Source organism: Pempheris klunzingeri, chromosome 16 (assembly GCF_042242105.1).
Source record: "Pempheris klunzingeri isolate RE-2024b chromosome 16, fPemKlu1.hap1, whole genome shotgun sequence".
Classification (NCBI taxonomy): domain Eukaryota; kingdom Metazoa; phylum Chordata; class Actinopteri; order Acropomatiformes; family Pempheridae; genus Pempheris; species Pempheris klunzingeri.
The window spans coordinates 11,642,559-11,663,860 of record NC_092027.1 but is presented as its reverse complement, the minus strand read 5'-3'; the positions used below and the strand labels follow the sequence as shown (position 1 = coordinate 11,663,860).

At 40.8% G+C, this 21,302-nt stretch overlaps 1 protein-coding gene across 2 annotated transcripts; it reads left to right on the top strand.

The window, feature by feature from the left end:
• The first annotated feature begins 2,147 nt into the window (after nt 1-2,147).
• Nucleotides 2,148-20,324, top strand: tpd52 (tumor protein D52). Of its 2 annotated transcripts, none has more exons than XM_070846237.1 (6): nt 2,148-2,260; nt 14,464-14,594; nt 15,321-15,469; nt 15,934-16,035; nt 18,382-18,430; nt 19,171-20,324. In XM_070846237.1, exons 1-6 carry the CDS (start codon nt 2,242-2,244, stop codon nt 19,291-19,293), a joined length of 573 nt encoding a protein of 190 aa, XP_070702338.1. In that variant the 5' UTR covers nt 2,148-2,241; the 3' UTR covers nt 19,294-20,324. The 2 variants fall into 2 exon arrangements, with proteins under 2 accessions (XP_070702338.1, XP_070702337.1); XM_070846236.1 differs by lacking the exon at nt 2,148-2,260 and adding an exon at nt 9,793-10,229.
• The last annotated feature ends 978 nt before the right edge of the window (nt 20,325-21,302 follow it).

Here is a 21,302-nt window from a genome sequence, read left to right as displayed (position 1 = left end):
CCCGCAGAGGTCGAATGGCAACGACTTTCCTCCCCACAATGCACCTCGACCAGGGAAAGGGGGGGTTGGAGAGGGAGGGGGCGGCTTTTAAAGGAAGATGGGGGTGCTGTAGATCACCAAGGGGTCTTTTGTGTTTGAAGGCTGCACCCATTTTCCGCATGCTTTTCATCTTTTGGCTCTGCTCGTCTTGTCGTCTCATAAATGCTGGACTTGTGTGCCCCACTTTAGCACTTTGCTAAGCGAGGTGATCATAATGTACCTGCGATATTTCTATAGGGTTTCTATAGGAATTTAAAGTGTGTCTACAGTACTTTTTGGGGGGCAGTTTTATTTTATTTACAAAAGATAAATATAGAAAATAAAATATTTGTATTAAAATGTGAATCTAAAGATCTATAAAGTAGCGCATAGATAAATATATATACATATATGTATGTGAATATTTAATTAAAAATGAACATTAACTTTTTTTTAACTAATTGTTCTATTACATTGATATTAAAACTTTATTACAGTAATACAACATTTTCTTTGTTGAAAGCAAACACATAATATTCTGTTGTGCATGTCGCCTGCTATAGTTTAGAATGTATTGGTTGTAAGTTATTTTAGGATATACAGTATCTGTGAAATAATAAATTCATATAGACATTTATGATGTGTAAATAATGCTGTGTGGCTTTAATAAAGTCATGTGATGTGTGGTCATTTGGATGTGAAATTGGCATCCTACAGAGACCAGTGAGATGTTACAGCCTAGAGTAAAGTATTCTATTAAATCAACATGTGTCTCGGCTGTGTTTCTGTTCCCTGTCATCAAGATAAGGGCCAGCAGGTGGCACTCTTTCATGTGAACATCTCTTTCTCTTTGTGTGTGTGTGTGTGATGCTTGACATACTTGGGTGTTTAGTTTCAGCTCTGTCCAATTAAGGGCTTTGCACACAGTGTGTGAACAACAGTGGGATTTAACCCAGGTTTTGATTACAGTAAGGTGGTGGTTGTATATTTAACAGTAGTTATGGTTAAATTCCTAAGGGGGTAATGAGGCATGCCATGTGCGATTAGTACATCTATTTATTGCTCCTGCAATACAAGCATTGGCTATCAAATTGACATTGCCAATGTAATGAGTTAGATAAATGTAATTTCCCTGTAGTGATCAGGACAGCCTATGCCAAACTACTCTCTTGAGTATGAAATAAATGAGTCAGCCTCGCAGGTATCAGTGAGTGAGTTCCTACCCTGTTTTGCCTTCAGCCAGGTAATAAATCATTGACTAGATTCCTACTTTTTTTTAAATAGTGGTGATCTCACCATGAGTGCAGGAAGAAAACCCGACAGAAGATATTTCCTTCAAATTCCAATGACTCCATTTAGAAAGACATTTTTCAAAATATAGACATACTGGACTGACAACATAGCCTGGTGGCTATGTGTAAATTCAATCCAGAAATATGTTTTTGGCAACTGCCAAAATAGAAATCATACAAACAAACACATTTGGGTAACAAGGAAATGTGACCAAATGTATCCAATAATATCAACATAATATAAATAATTATAAAAGCTGTATTCCAAACATGCTCTGCATTTATACTGTATCTTCCATATATAATTACAGTAGGATAATGCTTTGTCTAGACATGTAGCTTATACATGTTGCTAGAAATCAGTATGTTTTTAAATTTAGTTTCAGGTTTACATAACTGATATGTGGATTTTTTCACAGGTATACTGCACAAGTGCTGCTCAGTCCCAGCTCTCCTTGGGTCAGAGACAGCAGGTTTGAATGTGGCATACTTATAATTATGTATCATGTTGAAATATGTCTTAAGAACTCATTCACTTAAGTTTTGTTGTAGTCACAAGTGTATTTTTTACTACCAATCTATATAGCTATGTATAACCGGGGTGTGATCACGGATCTATCATAATACATGCATAGGTATGACAGCATGTTTAAGTTTGTGTTGCACAGTGAAAAAAATCCTAAATGAAGCCAATAAATGGATAAATAATGACGTGCTGTTGACATGCTGCTGTGCGTTGTTGACGGTGTAAAAGTTGATCCACGTGCTCGCCTCTGTTTACACTGCTGCGTGATGACGTCACGTCGGACCCCACCCCGCACGGCGAGCTGCCTGGCAACATGAGAGGGAGAGCAGGAAGATCTGCTGCAGCCGAGTGAACAACCTGCACTGTGTGGACACAAAACTATCAGAAACAGCGCTCAGCAGCACAATGGAGGATGCAGAGAAAGGTAACCCATTCCCCGAAATGTCTCTCAGTGACTGTGTTGTTACCGTAAATGTTTTTCAAACTATTTTTGTCTCACATTAAAGTTAGCAAACTAGCTAACTTTGCGCAGTGACTAACGAGCGTTAAAGTTAACGTTAGACCGTGGAGAACATATGTTACTTTTTGAAACGCCGATAAAGTACATTTTTGTGACAGAGATGATACATTTTGGACTTTTGGAAAAAAATAAATCTTTCAGATGTGCTGGTTGAATGCCAACGTTTTAATAAAAATCTCACGGAAGTAGAGTATTACACAGCATTTGTTCCAACATGTAACCAGCCCATGAATTACCTCAGTAAACATAAACGAGGAAGTTGTCATTGCTACACTAAAAGTTTGACAGGTACATTTTGAGTAGGATTGATCAAATTAAACATTTTGAGTTGGTAGTGACGGTTCTTTGATTTGGTGAAAATGTAATGTTCTGTAATTGAGAACCTACCTTACTCAGGTAGTTTGCCATCAGTGTAACAGCATGTTCTCTAACTGTCCCCACTATACCGGTTCTTGGCAAGTCACCCTGTCTGCATTTCTGGTCCTTCTTGAACAAAAGTGTATACCTTTTAGTTTGAAAGTCCTCCACTATATGTGGGGCTTATTAATGAGGTCAAAGAGGCCTGAGCACATGTGTGGGACTGCCAAGCATTTTAATAAAAGCAGAGGAAGTGAGTGTATGAACCACAGGTATGCTGTGACTGCGTCTACCCGCTTCCTCTCCTCTCCTACGCTTACCTGGACATTTCCACTCCTGCTCGGCAGCCATCTGCTCTCACATACATCCATACCACTTGTTTGTCCTTACCCATTCTCTAGGTTTGTGTACTATTTTCCCTTTTGTGAGATCCACTTCTCAGGCAAGTGCATGTGCTTTTGCTGCAATACAAGAAAAATACACATTCGCAACAAATAAAGTTTCCATGTAAGACTTGGTTTAGTTTTCAAAAAAACGCTCTTGTATTTTATTTGCACATAATAAGACCTTGTAGTTCTCGTGGGACGGAGCAAGTGATGCTTATTTGTTCACCTCAAGGGAATGCCAGGTAAACAAGACAGAGCCCTGACCTCATTTCCCTGTAGCAGAAAAGCATTCTTCACCCCCCTTCCTGCAGAAATGTCATTTCCTGATGTCTGCATGTTGTATTTATTGGCCTCAAGGTGAAAAATACTGTAAAAGGAAAAGAGTGAAGCATATTTTGTATATTGACAGACAGATGTAACCTGTTGCTGCTTGATAATTCATATTTATTAATATGAGACTGAATGATGGCTCTGTGTTAGTCAGGCAGTTCTGTTAGTCTCCATGTCAGTCTCTGCGTATGGGCTGGGGCTGGACACAGTAACCAAAAAATTGTAATACAATTCTAAGTCGGTGAAGCTCACAATGTTTGGGTATGATGCATTCGATTGAAATCCATCCTGATTGTGTAGTCTTTTGTCTTTAGTCATTTTCTCGTGACCATGGTTCCTCTTTGGTAGAGTAGGTTCCCTGTCCTTTTCATGTGCTTTTAAGGTTTTCCTTTGTAACATTATTTTCAACAGATGCACCAGCAGTTCTGACAACCAAATATCTTGTCTTTTCGCTCGCTGAATAAGTTGCCTGATGCAGCCTTGAAACCACAGTTAAAAAAGCTGCAGGGGTCCGACTTCTGTTGAAGTCATGCTGCTTAAAAGCAACTAGTGTTCATCAAAATCACAATACTTCTTGCTTGTGCAATCTTTGTGGTTTATAGTCGCCACTGTCTCAGTTGTTGGTTCATCAAGTGAAACAGCAAAATTCTGCAATGATTGTTAGATGCAAAACAAATTTAATGGTCAAGCAAAAAGCAGACTCTACAAGGGTCATCAAACTGCAGAGATAAAGTGTTAGTTCGTTGGTCTCTTCTGTCTGCAGAAGTGAATTTTCATCCTTCCTAGTTGTTGTATCCTTCATAGGAACTGATGAGTTCTCCTTTTATAGTGGCACTCTCATGGTAACAGAAGGTCCATTTTATTGTCACACAGGTATCTATGGCAGCTGTAACCTGGCACCGTCTGTACCTGCATCCTTGTAAATGGGTTTTTCTTGTCACTGTCACCTGTTGGTTTTCAGCCTGTTCGCCCCCCAGTATTTGAGACTTAAAGGGCACTTCAAAGCATATCATTACAGAGCTCTCCTTTTAAATCTTTCTTTGAGTCATCAGCTTATTCCGCTTCGTGTTAAGATGTACTTCTGCAAGCTTTTGTTGTATTTCAGGTGAAAGCTTACAAATAACAGGTTGAAAAGGAGCTAGCTTAGCAGGTTTTAGCTGAAGGGAGGTCAGTGTGTGTATTGAGCTTTCTCAAAAGAGCTGTCAGGGGAGGGAGTCTGCTCTCCTCTGATTGTGTGTACGTAGATGACCTTTTTGATAACAAACATTTCTTTCTTTGTGCTTGCTTTTCCCTGCAGTTAAATGGAGTTTCCACTTTCCTCTGACTCATTCTGCACTTTGTACTATTATTATTTATTTTTTTAATTCACATAACCCTGCTAATTATTTCTTTATCGTTATTTCAGGCTGATGCCATACATCCATGAGCGTTTTTGCAAGAAAGGTTTTATCCTCTTGAATTACAGCATAAAAAATGTGGGCTTTTGTACTTTTACAAGAAAGTCACAAACTGCTGTCTCGATGTAGCCAGTTTCTGGTATTTTCTGCTTTCTTGACAGAAGCTTGTGGCTCAAGTCAGATGTTCAAAAATGAGATAGTCAGGCTTGATCTTGTTTTTCAACTCGATTGTCTAATGAGATTGATCATGAGCAGTGGGCAACATTTTTGCCTTATTAGATTTCAATGAGGCACAACTGGATGCTTTCAGCTTCGTGAGCAGTCAGAGGACGTCTATCACAGTGAACAGCCCCCCCGATCACATACAGCTGACTTATAATTGTGTTTTGCCAGAACAAAATACTTCTGAAATATGTCCAGATATTTTTTCCAGTGTTTATGATGTTGTGATGTGAAGTTAACTAATCTTTCACTAAGAGATGAGGCTCGTGATCTTCAATATCTTGATGAGTCACAATATGGAAATAAAGAAACTGGTAACGAAAATCATAGCTGTGAGGAATGCTGCACACTGTTAAGTAAAACGGCGTTATAATTATGTAAATTCATTTGTTGTTGCACTGTAAAGGATAGCGACAAATATGTCCACAATTAAAGGTTTTTCATGATTTGTCATAGTGTTTTTTTGGTTAATCATGTCAGCATTGTAGGTCAAGTACAACTCAGCAACTGTCTTTGTTAAATGTTCCATGTGGGTGGGACCGGATGTTTGTTTGCCAAACTGTTACTGAGTTTACTAAAGCATATGCTTCTGTCTGCACACCAGTCATGGCTGCCCTAAGTTGTTTGAAAAAAGGAGCTCTTAAAGGGCTTGATGTGATCCATCATTGAACTCAGACATGTTACTCAAAACTCTTGAGTCTAACCACAAAACCTACACTGGTGTCAGCAGATTTGCATATTTCTTCTCAAAGATTACTGGGAAATCCCCCTGTCTATTTGAAAACTTTTAACTTTGGGCTGATAGTTCCTTAAATGAAAGTCAGCAAATGTGGTATAAGGTTAAAATGTTCCCTACGTTCTGTAAAACATATATCTTTGTTCTCTAAAGCTTCTGCGCTTACTGCAGCATTTAGAGAGAGTTATGGAAATCACAGCATCTATTACAAGTTCAAGAAAAGATAACCGGAACATAGAACAGCACTACTCAAACTCATGTTTGTGCTTATTATTAGATTTAACGCGGAAAAGCTGACTTTAATATTCTTTGCTACAAACCTTTGGAATATAAAGAAGAAATAACAGAAAATGTTAACTCAAATTATGCAGTGGTCTTTTCATTTCTTGCCTCTCATGGAGAATTTTTCATTAACTTGTGAGATTTGGCCAAGCAGAGGTCTCTCACCTGTCTGATAACTCTGGCATCAGACTCTGTATATGCCAACATGACACTGTAGAGAGAAACTTTGGGCTCCTCTGTCAAATGGAGCATATTGGGTGTATAAATGATCAATCATAGATGTATGGTGTTTTTAAACCACCCAGAACACAGGAGTTGCTGATCTACTGCTGCCTTGATTGGTTCGTAAGTTATTGTGTGACTTTGGTATTTTTAACACAGTAGCCAGGATCCGAACTAATTCTTAAAAACACCCCAAATCATAGCAGGTAGAGTAGCTTGTCAGGGGTAAAAACATGCACTTTTATTGGATGTGCTTTGACAGGGGAGGTTACCCCAAATGATTACATTGCAGCCACTGCATGACTGAGGCCTGAAGCTCATGAAGCTGAAATAAAGGATGCTTTTTTAAAGGTCCCATATTCTGCAAAACACACTTTTTAATAACTTTTGTGTCCCTGGTGTGCCTACAGATGAGCAAACTCAAGCAAAGACCGTCCTCTCTCTTTTTCTCCTGCTCCATCTTACAGAAAATGTGTGAGAAAACATGCTGTTTAGATTTGGCTCCCCCTATGATGTCATAAGGGGATCTGTGACCTCCTCCAGCCCTTCAGCAGGCTGACTGTCCCCACCCACTGAAAAACTCCTGAACCCACCTCGCTGTCCGCTATTGTTTTTTTCCTCACTAATGCCAGCTTCCGCTAACACAAAAATGTCAATGGTAAAAACAAAGCAGCAGATTGTTCATATGCTTTATATCTACGAGCCAATGGAATCAAATTTGCTTTAGAAATCGACCATAAAACACCACCTTGCATACTAAGCCTTGATGTGACAGTTGGGGAACTGTGCATAAACTATAAGACTAGTAGAACTATTTTTACTAAACAGGCCTCCTCTTCATCAGATTGCATTACCCTTGAACAGGGCTAGGCTTGCTGTTTCCAACTGTTTCCTGTCTTTATACTAAGCTAAGCTATAAAGTCCTGTGGGTGTATCAGACATTAATTTCATCTAACTCTTGACAATAAAATCAATACTTGTATTTCCCTAAATGTCAAACTATTCCTTTAAGCAGCTATTATCTAAATTCCTGTCTACACTGCCGCTGTGGAGAGCTTAGATCACAGAGAAACTGAGATTGTTGAGATGTAGTAGTGAGATAGACATGGCACTCTCCTTACAGTAAAGACCTAGATCTTCAAATCATTGCTTCGGCCATCTGTTTACTATACAATATCTGTGCTCTATCTGAGGTGTGGCCGCTCGTTTTGCTCCACTGTTTTCCCATGATGCACATGTCATGGGAACTTTGTGGGCACTCTCGCTGCATCCCCAGTCAGCCATGTCTCATGATTCTTGTTTTAGGCCAATCATGTGACAGGGTATCCCATGAATAGCAAAGTAATGGATCTCATGCTGTGCTTCATTAACCACTTGAAAATGGCTGTTTGTTCCTGGTTACAGTCTGGGTGCCTTTCGTGATCCGTTTCTGTTCTGTTTATGTTTCGCCGTCGTCAAAAGTCAAAAACGTTGAACAATCCAATGCGAGAACACACAAATTTGTGACTTTGATGTAATTTGTGTTCACAATATGTGATAATTTATCCAATTCTTTTTAACAAATATCACATGAATCCAATGTCACTCATGAAACAGTGGAATCTTCACTGGTCCAAAAGGCTGCAGGCAGAAATAATGGTGAATACTAGTTAAGATGTACTTACTTAAATTTCTCACCATTAATGAACTTTTTGCCATCTTAATATTTTAAAGGGAACCAATGGTTGTAGTTGGATGGAAATGACGCATAATTTGTTTGTTTTCCAAACAAAAATCTACCGAAAGACCAAACATCTGAGGAGCAAGAGAGGAAAGATGCTTGCAAAAATTCATAGGCCTTAATGTGGGTCTGTTTTAGAATGTGTGCGTGCTGCTACTCGATAGTTTGTAATGAGTGACTGTGTGTGTGTCACTTCCTGGGTTGACAGTGCTGAATGGAAGCACAGTGCAATGAAGCCTGACTCTGCAGATCAGGGAATGGCACAGTTACATTAATTAGCCTTGCGTGTTAGCGTGCATGACCCAAGTGATTTGTATTGTACAGAACATCATCACTTCTGTCATTCTGTATATAAAAATAATTGACCTTTCATGCATTTTACAGTACATGCAGCATTAGCTGAAAGTTTAAAACTATATCCTCTTCACTTTGACATGGTTGGTTGTGGAATTTGTCCCCCAGTGCTTCAGTACTTCTATCACAGCGCCCCATCCCTCTCTCATAATGCCAAGTATTTCCTGGAGAAGATCGCACAAACAAGCTCGTCTGGCTCTTAACCACAGAGGAATGGTGGCTGGGAACAGTGTACATTTTTGCACTGATCAGATGATTAGTTTTCTCAGCTGTACTCTCTCTGCCTGACTACTTTATATGTTCAGCATGCATTTCTACCTCCCTCCAAACCTAGTGCGGTTGACAGAGCTACACTAAATCTTTGGTTGCATCTGCATCCTCTGTCATAAAATTAGTGCTGGAATGTCACCAGGCGGCTTTTCTGCTTCATGGCCTCCTTGAGAGTATCAGCAGGTGCCTGCACACACTGAGATGCTTGCTGTCTGATGACACACCATGACTGCTTTTAAGTAAGCTATTATTGCATACTTCTTGTTGTGCCACTTGAATTCCTGCCTCATATCTCTCCTTTTAAACCACTTTGGCGTGACATGACATAAAAAGTACTCTTAGAATTTACGGGAAAAAAATGTTTTTGTATGCGGTTTAGTGGTTACACGCTGATCGAGCATGCACCTTTTTAAAAGCTTACATCTGAGCAAATCTATGAATACCTTTTTGGTTTTTTGACTGCTGGACAGGCAAAACAATTTAAAAATGTAGCTGATTTTTAAAAAAATGTAATTTTATGTACTAATCATTATAATCTGATTGATATTGAAAATACTCGTTAGCTGCAGCCCCAGTATGGAGACAAACGCACACAGTGGCACGTGTACATACTCTCTTTACCACACATAGAGCTCTTTCTGTCAAGCACACACACAATACCAAGTGTAGCCTCTGGCCTCCTCTCCCCTCCTTTCTATCTGACTAGCATTACTGCTGCTCCAAGCTGGACTGGCCACCCTGGATTAGTGCTTCGCTGTAATCTGGGACACTGCAGATTATGCTTTTCATCCAATGCCCCCCCTCCCCACACACACGCATCATGTGACCAGCCCACACAAATGGGACCTCTTATTTCCTCCTTGGATGTCAGGCTTGATGACAGAAAGTGAGGGAGGGAGAGAATCGACAGAGAGACCTGAGAGTATTGAAACTGGAGTATCACGCAATATCACTGCACTACTAACCCTGCGAACAGAGCACCTTAAAAAGGCAGATAGCACAAATGGATGTTTGAAGGATGGACTGAGAATTGACCTTTGGGATTACGACGGCGAGGAATAGTGTGTGTGTGTGTGTGTGTGTGTGTGTGTGTGTGTGTGTGCCAGCTGTAACAGCTGCTTGAAGGGACAGGTAACTTATTAACAGCAAGAAAGGAGCAGAGGGTTCACAACGCTTTGGCCTGCTGCAGAAACAGAAAAGGGAAAACCAGCCTCACTGTACTCTCACTTTGACCTTCTGACTACCTGAAAGCCAATACAAAACCTTCTGCCACGTACACACACACACTTGGATATTGTGACTCTCTGTCACACACACCACAAGAGTCCAGGACGCCGTGCACTAGGAGCCACAGAGCCAACACGAGCCTGGATCACATGCAGACAATCAGCACTTGGCTGCCTTTGCTTAGGTAGTGGTGGTGGGAGGGAGGTGGTAGTCACTCCGACCAACAACACGCTGAAAGCTGTAAACATGGAGCCCCTGGAGGAATACCACTCTCCGTTTGACTTTGAACAAGGAGTCAACACCAGCTACCTTTACCTCTCTCCGGCCTACGGCGACACACCACCCAGCTCGCCAGCTGTCAAAACCAGAGGTAATCACAAGGAGGAAAGGGAGAGGCTGGGCTGAGTGTGTGTGGGTATCGGTGTGTGTGTGTGGGTGTGTGTAAATGTGGGTGTGTGTTGGACTGAAAGACAAAACATGGGTTTGGTTCATTGGACGGGGAGAATTTGGGGGAACACAGGTGTGTGTGTGTGTGTGTGTGTGTGTGTCTGTGTTATAGCAGCTGTTAACAGTTTTCAGTTTACTTTAATTTAGTTAAACTAAAAAGAACTGTAAAGGTGTTTTTTTTTTTTTTAGAAAACCATACTTCTAAATGAGATTCAATTTATTTTGCTATGGCTATGATTATTTCATTGTTCAAAAATTTCCCTCTATTTTACCAATATTTCCTTTGCGTTTCTTTTTCATTTTTCAAAACAGTGTGCTGAAAATTCTTCCACCTCTTAATATTTATGGATACCAACATAGCCAAAACCGTAAATTTGAATTTGTTTTTTTGGAGAAGAGATTTGCATTGAAATTGACACCGTCCTGCTGCGTGTGCTTTCTCAAAGTTAGAAATTACCAGGAGGGTATTACCATATCTTTCTGGGATCCACATTTAGAAAAGTGATCTAGGAATTAGAGACCACATAATATCTGTGGTGTAATAGTATATTACTTTACTTGAATCACTCTATTATTTAGTTCAATTTATCTTCACAGTGAAGTAGTTATTCTGTGTTATTTCCATCTCGCTCTGATCTGCTTAATGAATCAGGATTATATTGTACTGTATGTCAGGACCACATGTTGGTGGCAGCTGATGGCCCCGGCCTGAGTTCCTGGTAAGACTATCAACCCATGTTCCATTATCAAACAAACAACATTTTATTTAATAATCTCAAGCTTTTGTGAAACCTAGCCCAGCCAGATAAGTTGTTATCATCTGTTTAAATTGGAGATGGACAGAAGCGTCTTCCTAACAAGTCCAGTGTGACTTTCCATGTCCATAACAAACTGCATCAGAAAAAGAAAAAGTTTCTATTGTTTTGTTACGGTATGTGAAGGTGGAATGTGGAAGATCAGGTCAGGGTCACGTTTATGTATTGTTGTCTCAACTATTTCAGCCTTGTCATAATTTGTTTTAACGGAACGATAAATATTATACTTACAGCACTCAACTTAAGACTGAAGAATCAATCAATTCTATATTTCTGTGTGCTGCTTATAGGTATCAAAAATCACAATAATAAAGTAGAAACTATAATGCACTTATCAAATGATTAGGCTACGTTTGTTCAGTGGACCTGAACAATTGCAGAGCGTTTGACTCGTTATCACTACAGAAGCGATAATTATGTGCTGGCCTTTTAGGTGGTGCACATACAAGCTTCTTTCTTTCTTTCTTTCTTTATCTCCTTCTGTCTGTTTTTTTCTCTCTTTTTCTCTAGGAATCCAGTGGAAATACACCTCCAAGGCGTACATTCCCTGCATAGCTGCCTCCACACTCAGAGATACGCACATACAGATCTCACATTGCTGCCTGCAGGAATGCAGAATGAAATGAAATTTTACATCCCAGACAACTCAGGCAGAGCGTCAGCCTAGAGAACCTGTTCTCCTCACCCCGAGGAGGCGCTGAACTTTCACTGAAACACAGGCGTTGTAACGGGAAGTGTCCATTACCCAATTCTGTCACTGTAAGAGGGTGTGCGATAGATACAAGGACAAATCAAATGTAATGCCTCAGAGGAACCATGCGGGTGGTTTAAGGGCTGAAGGCTGAAGAGAGAATTCCCCCTGTATTTCTTCTCACTTTATTACTGTGATGCCCGCCTCCATTTCCTCTGTAAAATGATTTTTAATTGGATCTCATGTATGTTTTGACATAAATATTTTTACGTGAAACTAATCCAATTAGCTCTTCCTATTCCCGTGTGTAATTAACGTTGGAACGAGCAATGGCACAGCCCAGTCCTGAATTTAAATTAACACTATGTGATTGGGAGGCTGAGAAATGTTATTTCATCAGCTGCTCTCCAGACAGTGCTGAGGACATTCCACTGTGCTCTTCATGGGAGTATATCTCTCTAGATTCTTGTGATTTTGGTATCTCTGTCCTGGACAAACATTCTCAGTTAAAATGTTTTTAAAGTATTGGGAGTATTGGGGTGTGACATGAAAGAGAGACAGGGTGCCAGGAGTTTGGAATGAGGTGGGAGGAGAGGATGTCGGGTTTGTCCAGATATTTAAGGGTTGCGGATTGTAGGATGGAAAGAGCACAGTTCTGACAACATCCATCCGTGGTGCTGGGCGTGGTCAGAGGTTAAACAGGCCTGACATGTTTGGAAATGCCTGCTTCTGTTTTTTGTGTGTTTGATATTTAGCAATCAGTTACTGCTGATCCACTGAAAATAAGCAAAAAAGAAGTTTGTCAACTGAAATGATATCTGGAGGACTCAGTAAAGTTGAGGTGCTATAAAATACAACCAGCGACTATTTGTTTTGGACCTTGTTGAGTACTTTTTTTTTTTTTTTTTTAACAAACTGCTAATAGACTCAGGATTTGAGGTTATTGGTCATTTTAAACTGATTGTTATTCAGTTACTATCAACACCACAACCTCAGTGTTATTTAAAGATACAAATGGTGCCTAGGAAGTGTTTGACACATTGGGAAATACAATTATTTTCTTATTTGCTGAGAGATTGTTACCATCCTATTATCTGGGGGTTAAATATGAAGCTACCGTCACGTAGTTTAGCTTATCATGAATTGTGGAAAAGGCTCTGGCTCTGTCCAAAGGAAACAAAATTCACCTTCCAGCACCTCCTCATTTCACTGATAAACAAGATATATCTCACTTATTTAATCAGTACAAAAAGTGAAGAGTAAAAATGAAAAGTTGTGGTTTTGCAGATATTTATTTGTGGGACTTTTTCTTGGTCATGCACAGAGGAGTCGATCAAGCTCATTTTTATTTGTGTAATCGGTACAAAAAGAAATAAGATATAATCCCTGAGCTTTAGAGGTCCTTGTAGGCAGATGTTACGAGTGAATAGAGCTCGGCTAGCTGTTTCCTTCTGTTAACAGTCTTTATGCTAAGCTAAGCTGACCATTTGCGTTAAAAGACAGACAATCTTCTCATCTAACTCTTGGCACAGATGAGCATTTTTCCCAAAATAGACACTAATATTAAAAATACCCAAACTGTCAGAATAAATCTTTAAAGTTAATCAAAACTCTTATTTTTTCCATGACTGCAACAACAACCAGACAAATGCACATCAAGACGTTCTTGTTGATTCCATGAGTTACTAGCCATTCAAACACTGTTATTTAGCTTCCCACTGTACAAGAGCCAATTTACCAGGCAAACCCACATTTTCCTACTAGTACCATGAAGCTAGTGGGTTCAGTTAAATGACTTGTACAAGGCCAGTGTTTTCATGAAATCTACTCACAGGCCTGTTTGGCTTTCTTACTTTCCTGCTGAGGTAATGTCACAGTATAGTCCTACTTTTTTTTCTCTCTTGCAGTTCCTTTTTTTTGCATCCTTCCCCCAACACTGTGGTATTCAACTGTTGGGTTTCCTTTTCATTTTTAATACTGTCCTATTTTTGCCCTTTCCTCTATGTTTTTACGTTTACTCTGAATCCCTGAAATACTAGTAAAGACCAGATATGAAGAGTGAAGTGTCTCCCTATGGGCTATGGCCCAGAACATCCTCACATGATGTTGTCCGTTTGACTGACAGATCCTAACAAGCCTTTTGCTCTTGTATTCTGTTCTCTCATGCTGCCTGAGCCCAGGATGTCTCCATCTAGAAAGTTCTTTGTATTATTGATACACTGCTGCTCCTACTGGGAAGAGCTCTGCCAAAAGTGTGTGTACATTGTATGCTGTATGTGTGCGGAGTGAAAATATGACTTTGTGTGTGAGAGTGAGAAGGTGTTTGGTGCACCTGTACAGTAGGAATGAAAGCTTATGAAAAGCTATCTGCTCCAGGCCACCACCCATCATCAAACAGCATATTTATAGCAACCTATATTTCATATATTAATCTACGACCAGCTTCCTCTCTTCTTCCCATCCTCCAGAGGAACAGAGGACAGCTTGAGTCTGACAACCAACATCAGCCTCCCTTCTCATGCCACCTGTTCGGTGTCTCACAGTAAACACACGCACATACATGTGAAGATGATGATTACTCTCTACAAAGACTCCACAGCCTTGAAGTGAGAGTAATGGTTCAATCTAACAGTTTTTATTTTACCTCCCAGGTACATCCCAGCAGCATCCGGACTCGGTCCCAGAGATGGGAGAGGATGCAGTGACGGCTGTCGTCCCCTCTCCCCCTCCCCCCGCCATGACAGAGGAGGAGCGGCAGGAGCTTCAGGAAGAGTTGGTCAAGGTCAGGAGGGGGATCAGGGGTAAAAGAGGTCATGGTTCAGGGAGTCAGGATCAGGTGTTGGACGTTTTTGAGTCTGGCTTCGTACATTTCAAACAAAGCCAGGCTTTGTTCACATCTTTTCTTGCATATGAAAAGCACTTCCTTCACGTAACAAGATGCTCATTTCATGTCCCTTGATGACCATTTAGCTGATCAAAACCACTTACCTTGTTTCAGATCTTGGATTACTTGGCAGTTTGTAATTCCCATGACAGCCAGTAATTCCAGAAGCTCCTTTGCCTTGATTGTATTGGCGGGAAATGTGAAATGGAGCATTTTTTTTGTTGTGATTCAATAACTGAGGAAAGAGCAGTTGACATCAAGTTGGTCGTTTTCTAAAAAGTAAAATTTAATCAAATTATAGAATTGGTTCACTCTGCCCAAAGCGCTGGGAGGTGCAGAGCCTTTTTAAAGAGCCACAGCTTTCTAGGATGTTTGTGGCAGCTTCCCTTTACTTTACATGTAGACCTGGCAGCAGGATGGCAACTAATGATTATTGTCATAATCAGTTAATCAAAGTCACAGTTTCCCGTGTGTGTGTGTGTGTGTGTGTGTGTGTGTGTGTGTGTGTGTGTGTGTGTGTGTGTGTGTGTGTGTGTGTGTGTGTGTGTGTGTGTGTGTGTGTGTGTGTGTGTGTGTGTGTGTGTGTGTGTGTGTGTGTGTGTGTGTGTGTGTGTGTGTGTGTAGGTTGAGGATGAGATCCAGACTCTGTCTCAGGTGCTGGCAGCCAAGGAGAGGCAGCTGGCGGACATTAAGAGGAAGCTGGGCATCACGCCCCTGAACGAGCTGAAACAGAACATCACTAAGACCTGGCAGGAGGTCACCACCTCCACCGCGTAAGTACTCCCGTACTGCAGCGAGCTGACGAGAGTGCACAGTGTTTTCACTTGTAACATCTTTCCTCATCCCTGCCGGTCAAGGTTCTGCCTCTTTTACACCTTTTGTCATAGATTGTCCTTGGAAAAAAAAAAAAACAGCTATCCACCACTTTTCCAACATATGTATCATGGTTGTATCTGAATCTGGACTGTTGAGAGCAGGTTCCTTCTCCTTTGAACAATGAGAGAAAAAGAGTCAAGCTGCCTGTGTGAAGCTGTTTGATGGGCTTTATATTTCAGGAAATGAGCAGCATTTTGCTTTTCTTCTTTTTCAAATGAACATTGGCAGCACTGAGTTGTGAAGTTCTGACCTTGATGCCTTTCTTCAGTGTTTGATCTGTTATCTCTTTTCACCGCTCACAATCCCTTTTCTTGCTACCCATCATTCTCTCTCACTCTCTCTGTCTCCCCATCTCCTTCAGCTACAGGAGGACATCTGAGACACTGTCTCAGGCGAGTCTGAAGGCCACAGCGGCGTTCTCCAATGTGGGCTCAGCCATCACCAGGAAACTCGAGGATGTCAGGTGAGTGAGACAGGAGACGTCAGAAAGTGAATGATATTATATGAAGCACAGATTTTATTTTTGTTCCGCTGCTTATTTTGTGATTCACCTGTCCAATATTCTGCTGTTTAGCTTTGGACAGAGCCAGTTTAGGTGTTCCCCGTTTTCTGTGTTTATGCTAAGCTAACTGACTCCCGGCTCCAGATAGACAGATATTTCTAAAAAGGTCGAAGTGTTCCTTTAATGCAATATTTTTCCAATATAATGAAGAGCCATTAAATCTTCCCTGCAGATAAACAACTTTTTCTTAGCTGTCCTGCCAGTATGTTTGAGTGTTTGGTGAAGGTGGTCTGTGCATCTCCTGAATGTTTACAATTTCTTTCCTACTTTTATATTCCTACTGCCTATTTCATTTTACATTGCTGGTTTTTACATTTTTAAGCATGCTATTTACCAAGTTCTACAGCTTAAACTGCAGCCAGAGTCATATTAATGTGTAAATGTAGTGGTCATAGCGTGTCCATGTTTTCATTTACTCTTGGGTGTAACGTCATGATTGTGAACCTCCATTAATAACCAGTTGCACCTCTTATAATCTTTAAATGCCCACTCTAATTACAAATACATTACAGTTCATAGCCACCAGCTTTCTCTATGATCTTCACCTTATTCACAGAAGGGATATATTATGGTTGTCATAGACCTAATAGATTGATTTTCTGTCCTGCTTTCAAAATGCCAAAGGCATTCCTCGAATAATCAGCATTATGCTATTGTTAATATTTCCTGGTTAAAAAGCCAACAACAGGTTGTTCCATTCGAGATGCAGCTCCATTTGATCCCCCCTCTGATCCTAATCTGTCTTCTCCCCTGTCACCCTTCTTCTCTCTGGATTACTGAGCTGCAAACAAGATTATTAGGCCCCTCAAAGCACCAGTGTGCTGAGAAATGCAGCCCTGCAGATGAGCCTGAATACAGAGCTGGTTTGGGGGTGGGGTAGTGAAGAGCGACCTGACAGGGGTCAAAGGGTGGGTGTGGGTGTGGGTGTGGGTGTGGGTGTGGGTGTGGGTGTGTGTGTGTGTGTGTGTGTGTGTGTGTGTGTGCGCACGCACACGTGCGTGTACTAATGTGTGCGCATGTGCTTGGTGGTGGTTTTGTGTGTGTGTGTTTGATGATTAGATACTCCCCCATGATACACAGCACAGGATTAGCATCCCCACTGTGTTAATACACAATCGATCTTAATGGGATAAAGCAGGATTTATAGGATTTATGCACTTTGAATATTCACTCATTGAACATATAGTAGAATAAATGAGGGATAGTGCTGTATGCTGTGCTTGCATGTCTTTCTCTTTTGTTTCCTTGTTCTTTGTTTCAAACTGTCTGTACTGTGCTAAGATGACCACTAATGTCGCCTCTCTTCTCCATAATGCTGTCGGATAGCATACGCTCAATACAACACTCAGCTAGTATGCCTGTCATGAGGTAAGGGGACCCAAACTAGTTTGTGTTGATGTAAGCGGCACCCATTGGGACTGCCCTCTGAGCTACATGTTTAATGCAAATAAAATATGAAAGAGATAAAGGCTGCACAGTGTTTTTGTGCAACAATGGAGAAACTTATTTTCATATTATTGATTGTGTAAAAAGGTCTGTGCATTTACGTTGAGGCTGCCTTCAGTGACTACTACTAAGAGCTACTTTATCCACTATCCGTGCAGCCACAGCTTTAATAATCTTGCCTAGACAGACCCCTGTTTCGTCAAGTTTACAGAGGTCCAGCAAAAACCTTGTCAAAAAGAAGATAAGACATAAAAAGCATCTTTGAAGGCAGAAGCAGTTTGGAAACGCCCACCTCCAGAAACGACACTTCTGGTTCGTTTTCTGTTTGACTAGAAACAACTTTGGTCCACTAACGGTCTCTCTACAGATTTTTTCAATGAATCTGTGATATTAATAGCATACAAACCAGTCTGACCTGTATCCAATAGAAATATACAATTTGAGCGTCCTTCTGTGTTTCTGGAGAATTTAGAAATTCTTTTTTCATTAAAGTCTGGCAAGTTGCATTCAATGTTGCTCTTGATTATGTTTTCAAATCAATGCCTCTTCACACCTTTTCAGTAGAACAGAACAGAATGGGGTCACCTTAGAAAATCCTGCATTGTCTGTGTGGCGTATCAGATAACGTGACCGCTAAAGGTGTGATTACAGTGGATGTCCTGCTCCTTCCTCCTCTTGAAAGGGAGGCTTGTTTTCTGCATCTCCACTTTCCCAAACTCCAGGCAGAGTGTATAATAACGTCAGATAAATGCAAACACTGTCGGTCAGCCTGATCCTGTCGTTTATGTCTCTCTTTCACAGGAATGCACCAACTTTCAAGTCATTTGAGGAGAAAGTGGAGACTTTGAAGGTAACCATTTAAAAACTGGACTAGTGGCCACACTTTCTAGACCCAGGACTGTGTGGTACTGCACTGATGGCCTTCAACTAACAATTATTAGGACTTAAAGATGCAACAGGAATGTGTCAAAGAAATGTCATTCATTTGTATGTGTGTAGTAATGTGTCCTTTACTCTGTTACCCTTTAGCAGCTCCATGAAGTCTATTATCAGATTATTGTTGTGCATTATCCTAACTTAACTGTAAAGATCACCTTTGATTAGTAGCTTTATTGGATATTACCAGAGGTCAGAGGCAATAGATCAACTCTTTTCAGTGTCAGACTGAAACAGAAACAGAAATTCACATTTTGAATTTGAATTTGAATTTGAATTTGATTTCAATCAACATTGAGTGTCAGCCACTACTTTGTCTTCATTTCCCAACATTTTTGAGTCAGTTGCAATAGAGAAAAGCCATAAAGTCCAGCACACTGATCTGGAAAGAAGTTATACAGCATTATGTACATTATCTTAAGTTAGCTAACGTTAGCCGCCATAAGCTACCAAATAAGGCTGTAGCAGCTGAAAACCTCAGTATACTGAATGGTGTGAGGTTGTGTTTTAAGTACTCTTGAAAACACGACCATATGAACTCTGAGTTTGGAATATTTTACCATGTATTTGGATTTTAAATGTAGTTGCTTTTTGGGTAATGGGAGTCAATGATTCAAGTTTTCTTCCTCGCCTTTTCTCCTCCCCCTGCTTCAGACCAAGATAAGTCCCTCAGCGTCCACCACTACCCCCGACAACCAGGACAGCAGCAGTTCCACCGCCGAGTCTTTGCTCAGTCAGCCCGAAGGCCTGCCCACCCAGGAGGCGCCGATGAACTGAGACCTGCCTAACCTCCCACCCGCCCCTCCTCACTTGACCCTTTAACCCCTGGATCGTCAACACCGCCCCTTAAACTTTTGTGTGCCAGTCTCCCTTTATTGGAAACAAATGACTTACCCCAGCCTTCCTTGTGATCTAATTGTCTGGTCTTTCTGTCTGACACGTGCGCTCACTTGTTAACTGGCATGGAAACTGAAAGCATGGGATGGGTGCAGGCATGTGGCCTTGTGCCGATCGTATATATTTTTGAGTCTATTCTGGCTCCCTGTGGGAGAAATCCTCCCTGCTGTATGGCTTTCATTTTCTCCTCTCCTTTTCCTCCTGCACTCCTTATTTCTCAACACCTTTGTCTAACCTCAAAAGCTCAAATGCCAAACTTGCTCCTAGTTTATTTTTTGGTCAAATTAACAGAATTTTACATTTTGTGGTTAAAAATTGCACAAATATAGAAAGATTTCATTTACAAAGTTGATGGGAGAAGGATTTACACTCTATGTGAAACAGGCAGTTGTTGGCTTATTGCTTTAGCATGGCCCTCATTATATTTTGGAATTATTGTTATTATTATTATTATGAGCACTTGTTTTGTCTGCCTGCATTTTGGGGCCATTCATGGTTTACTGTAGGTTACCATTTTGGGGCCAATCTGATTTCTGTCTTCATTATATACATTTTAGGACAACACACAAAGTAGTCTAACACTGTTCAGAATATGAATGTATGCCTTTTTGTGTCATATAGTTACAACACTTTGTCTAATTGAACCCACAGCAACGAGCTACTGATACAATGTGTCACAACTAGTGCCACAGACTCCAAAACGGATGTTTCAAAACACACTTCAGAATAAAAAACCATCCCTTTTTCCGTTGTTAAGAGTCTGTTAGAAAATGATCTCCACGCTTAGTTACAGGAGAAAAGCCAACATCAGCAGAACAGAAGCAGAACAAACACATATTCAAGGTTCAGCCTTGACCCGACGTGAGAGTGAAATAAATGTGTCTCTTCCAGAGCCAGAGTCAATATTTAAACACTTGTCCATTGTTTCTTTGTGGGAGGTAACACCTAGCCTCCCTCTTTCTGGGAGTCAGATACAAGAAGGCAAGAGACCTCGCTGGATGTTATTTTGCACACTGACACAGAATAAAGGTGTAAGAAGGTTTACTGTACCTTAGTTTTCCTATAATGTGCAAGTTTGACATTTCCCTCTTTAGCCATGCTAACAGCAAGACACTGTGCACAGTCTGTCAGTTTGTCGGTCGGTTCACCACTTTGGTCCAAACTGCAACTACCTGATGGTTTGCCATGACATTTTGTACAGACGTCCATGTCTCCCTCAGGATGAACTGTGATAACTGAAGTGATCCCTATACTGTTCATTTTAGCCCCGACGTCAGGCCTCTTTGGTTTATAAACTGATGACAATCCCACCAGCCTCAGGTGTACTGTGCTAATTAGCTAATGTAAGCATGCTAACATTATACCAGCTTACTATCAGCATGTTAGCATGCTGACATTAGTATTTAGTACAAAATAGCACCCTGCCTAAGTACAGTGCAGCAGCTAGCATGGCTGTAGACTCTGCTTCTTTTATAGTCTTGGCAAACAGTGGGATTATATACAGTATTTACGGAAAACGTTGCTTTCATACAGACCAAACAGCTTTTCTAAATGTTAAATGTATGATTAAGATGATATCAGTGTCACATCTTTAATCACAGGACTGTTCTCTCAAGTTGGCTTTGCAGTCTAATGCTGCTTCCTATGATTATAAAAACCAGTTCAACTACTGAACAGTTTCATCAGACAGTTCCAGTCAACTAACAGGAGAATAAATAAAACCTGAAGGGCAAACAGAGCCTATCTGAACACGACCAAGGTTTCCTCTGGTAGACAAATGGAGGACACAGACAGTTAACACAACTTTTTGACACTTCTCTTGTGCTCGGCCAGCACAGGCCGGTCTTCCCTTGCTGGTGCTCGACTGACTAAACATAAATGTGAATCAG

Excerpts from the sequence above, each read along its gene's own strand:
- tpd52 (XM_070846236.1), top strand. The coding sequence starts at position 10,106 with ATGGAGCCCCTGGAGGAATACCACTCTCCGTTTGACTTTGAACAAGGA. Across the intron at positions 10,230-14,463 it reads GCCAGCTGTCAAAACCAGAG|GTACATCCCAGCAGCATCCG; the intron begins GTAATCACAAGG and ends TTTACCTCCCAG. Across the intron at positions 16,036-18,381 it reads AGGAAACTCGAGGATGTCAG|GAATGCACCAACTTTCAAGT; the intron begins GTGAGTGAGACA and ends TCTCTTTCACAG.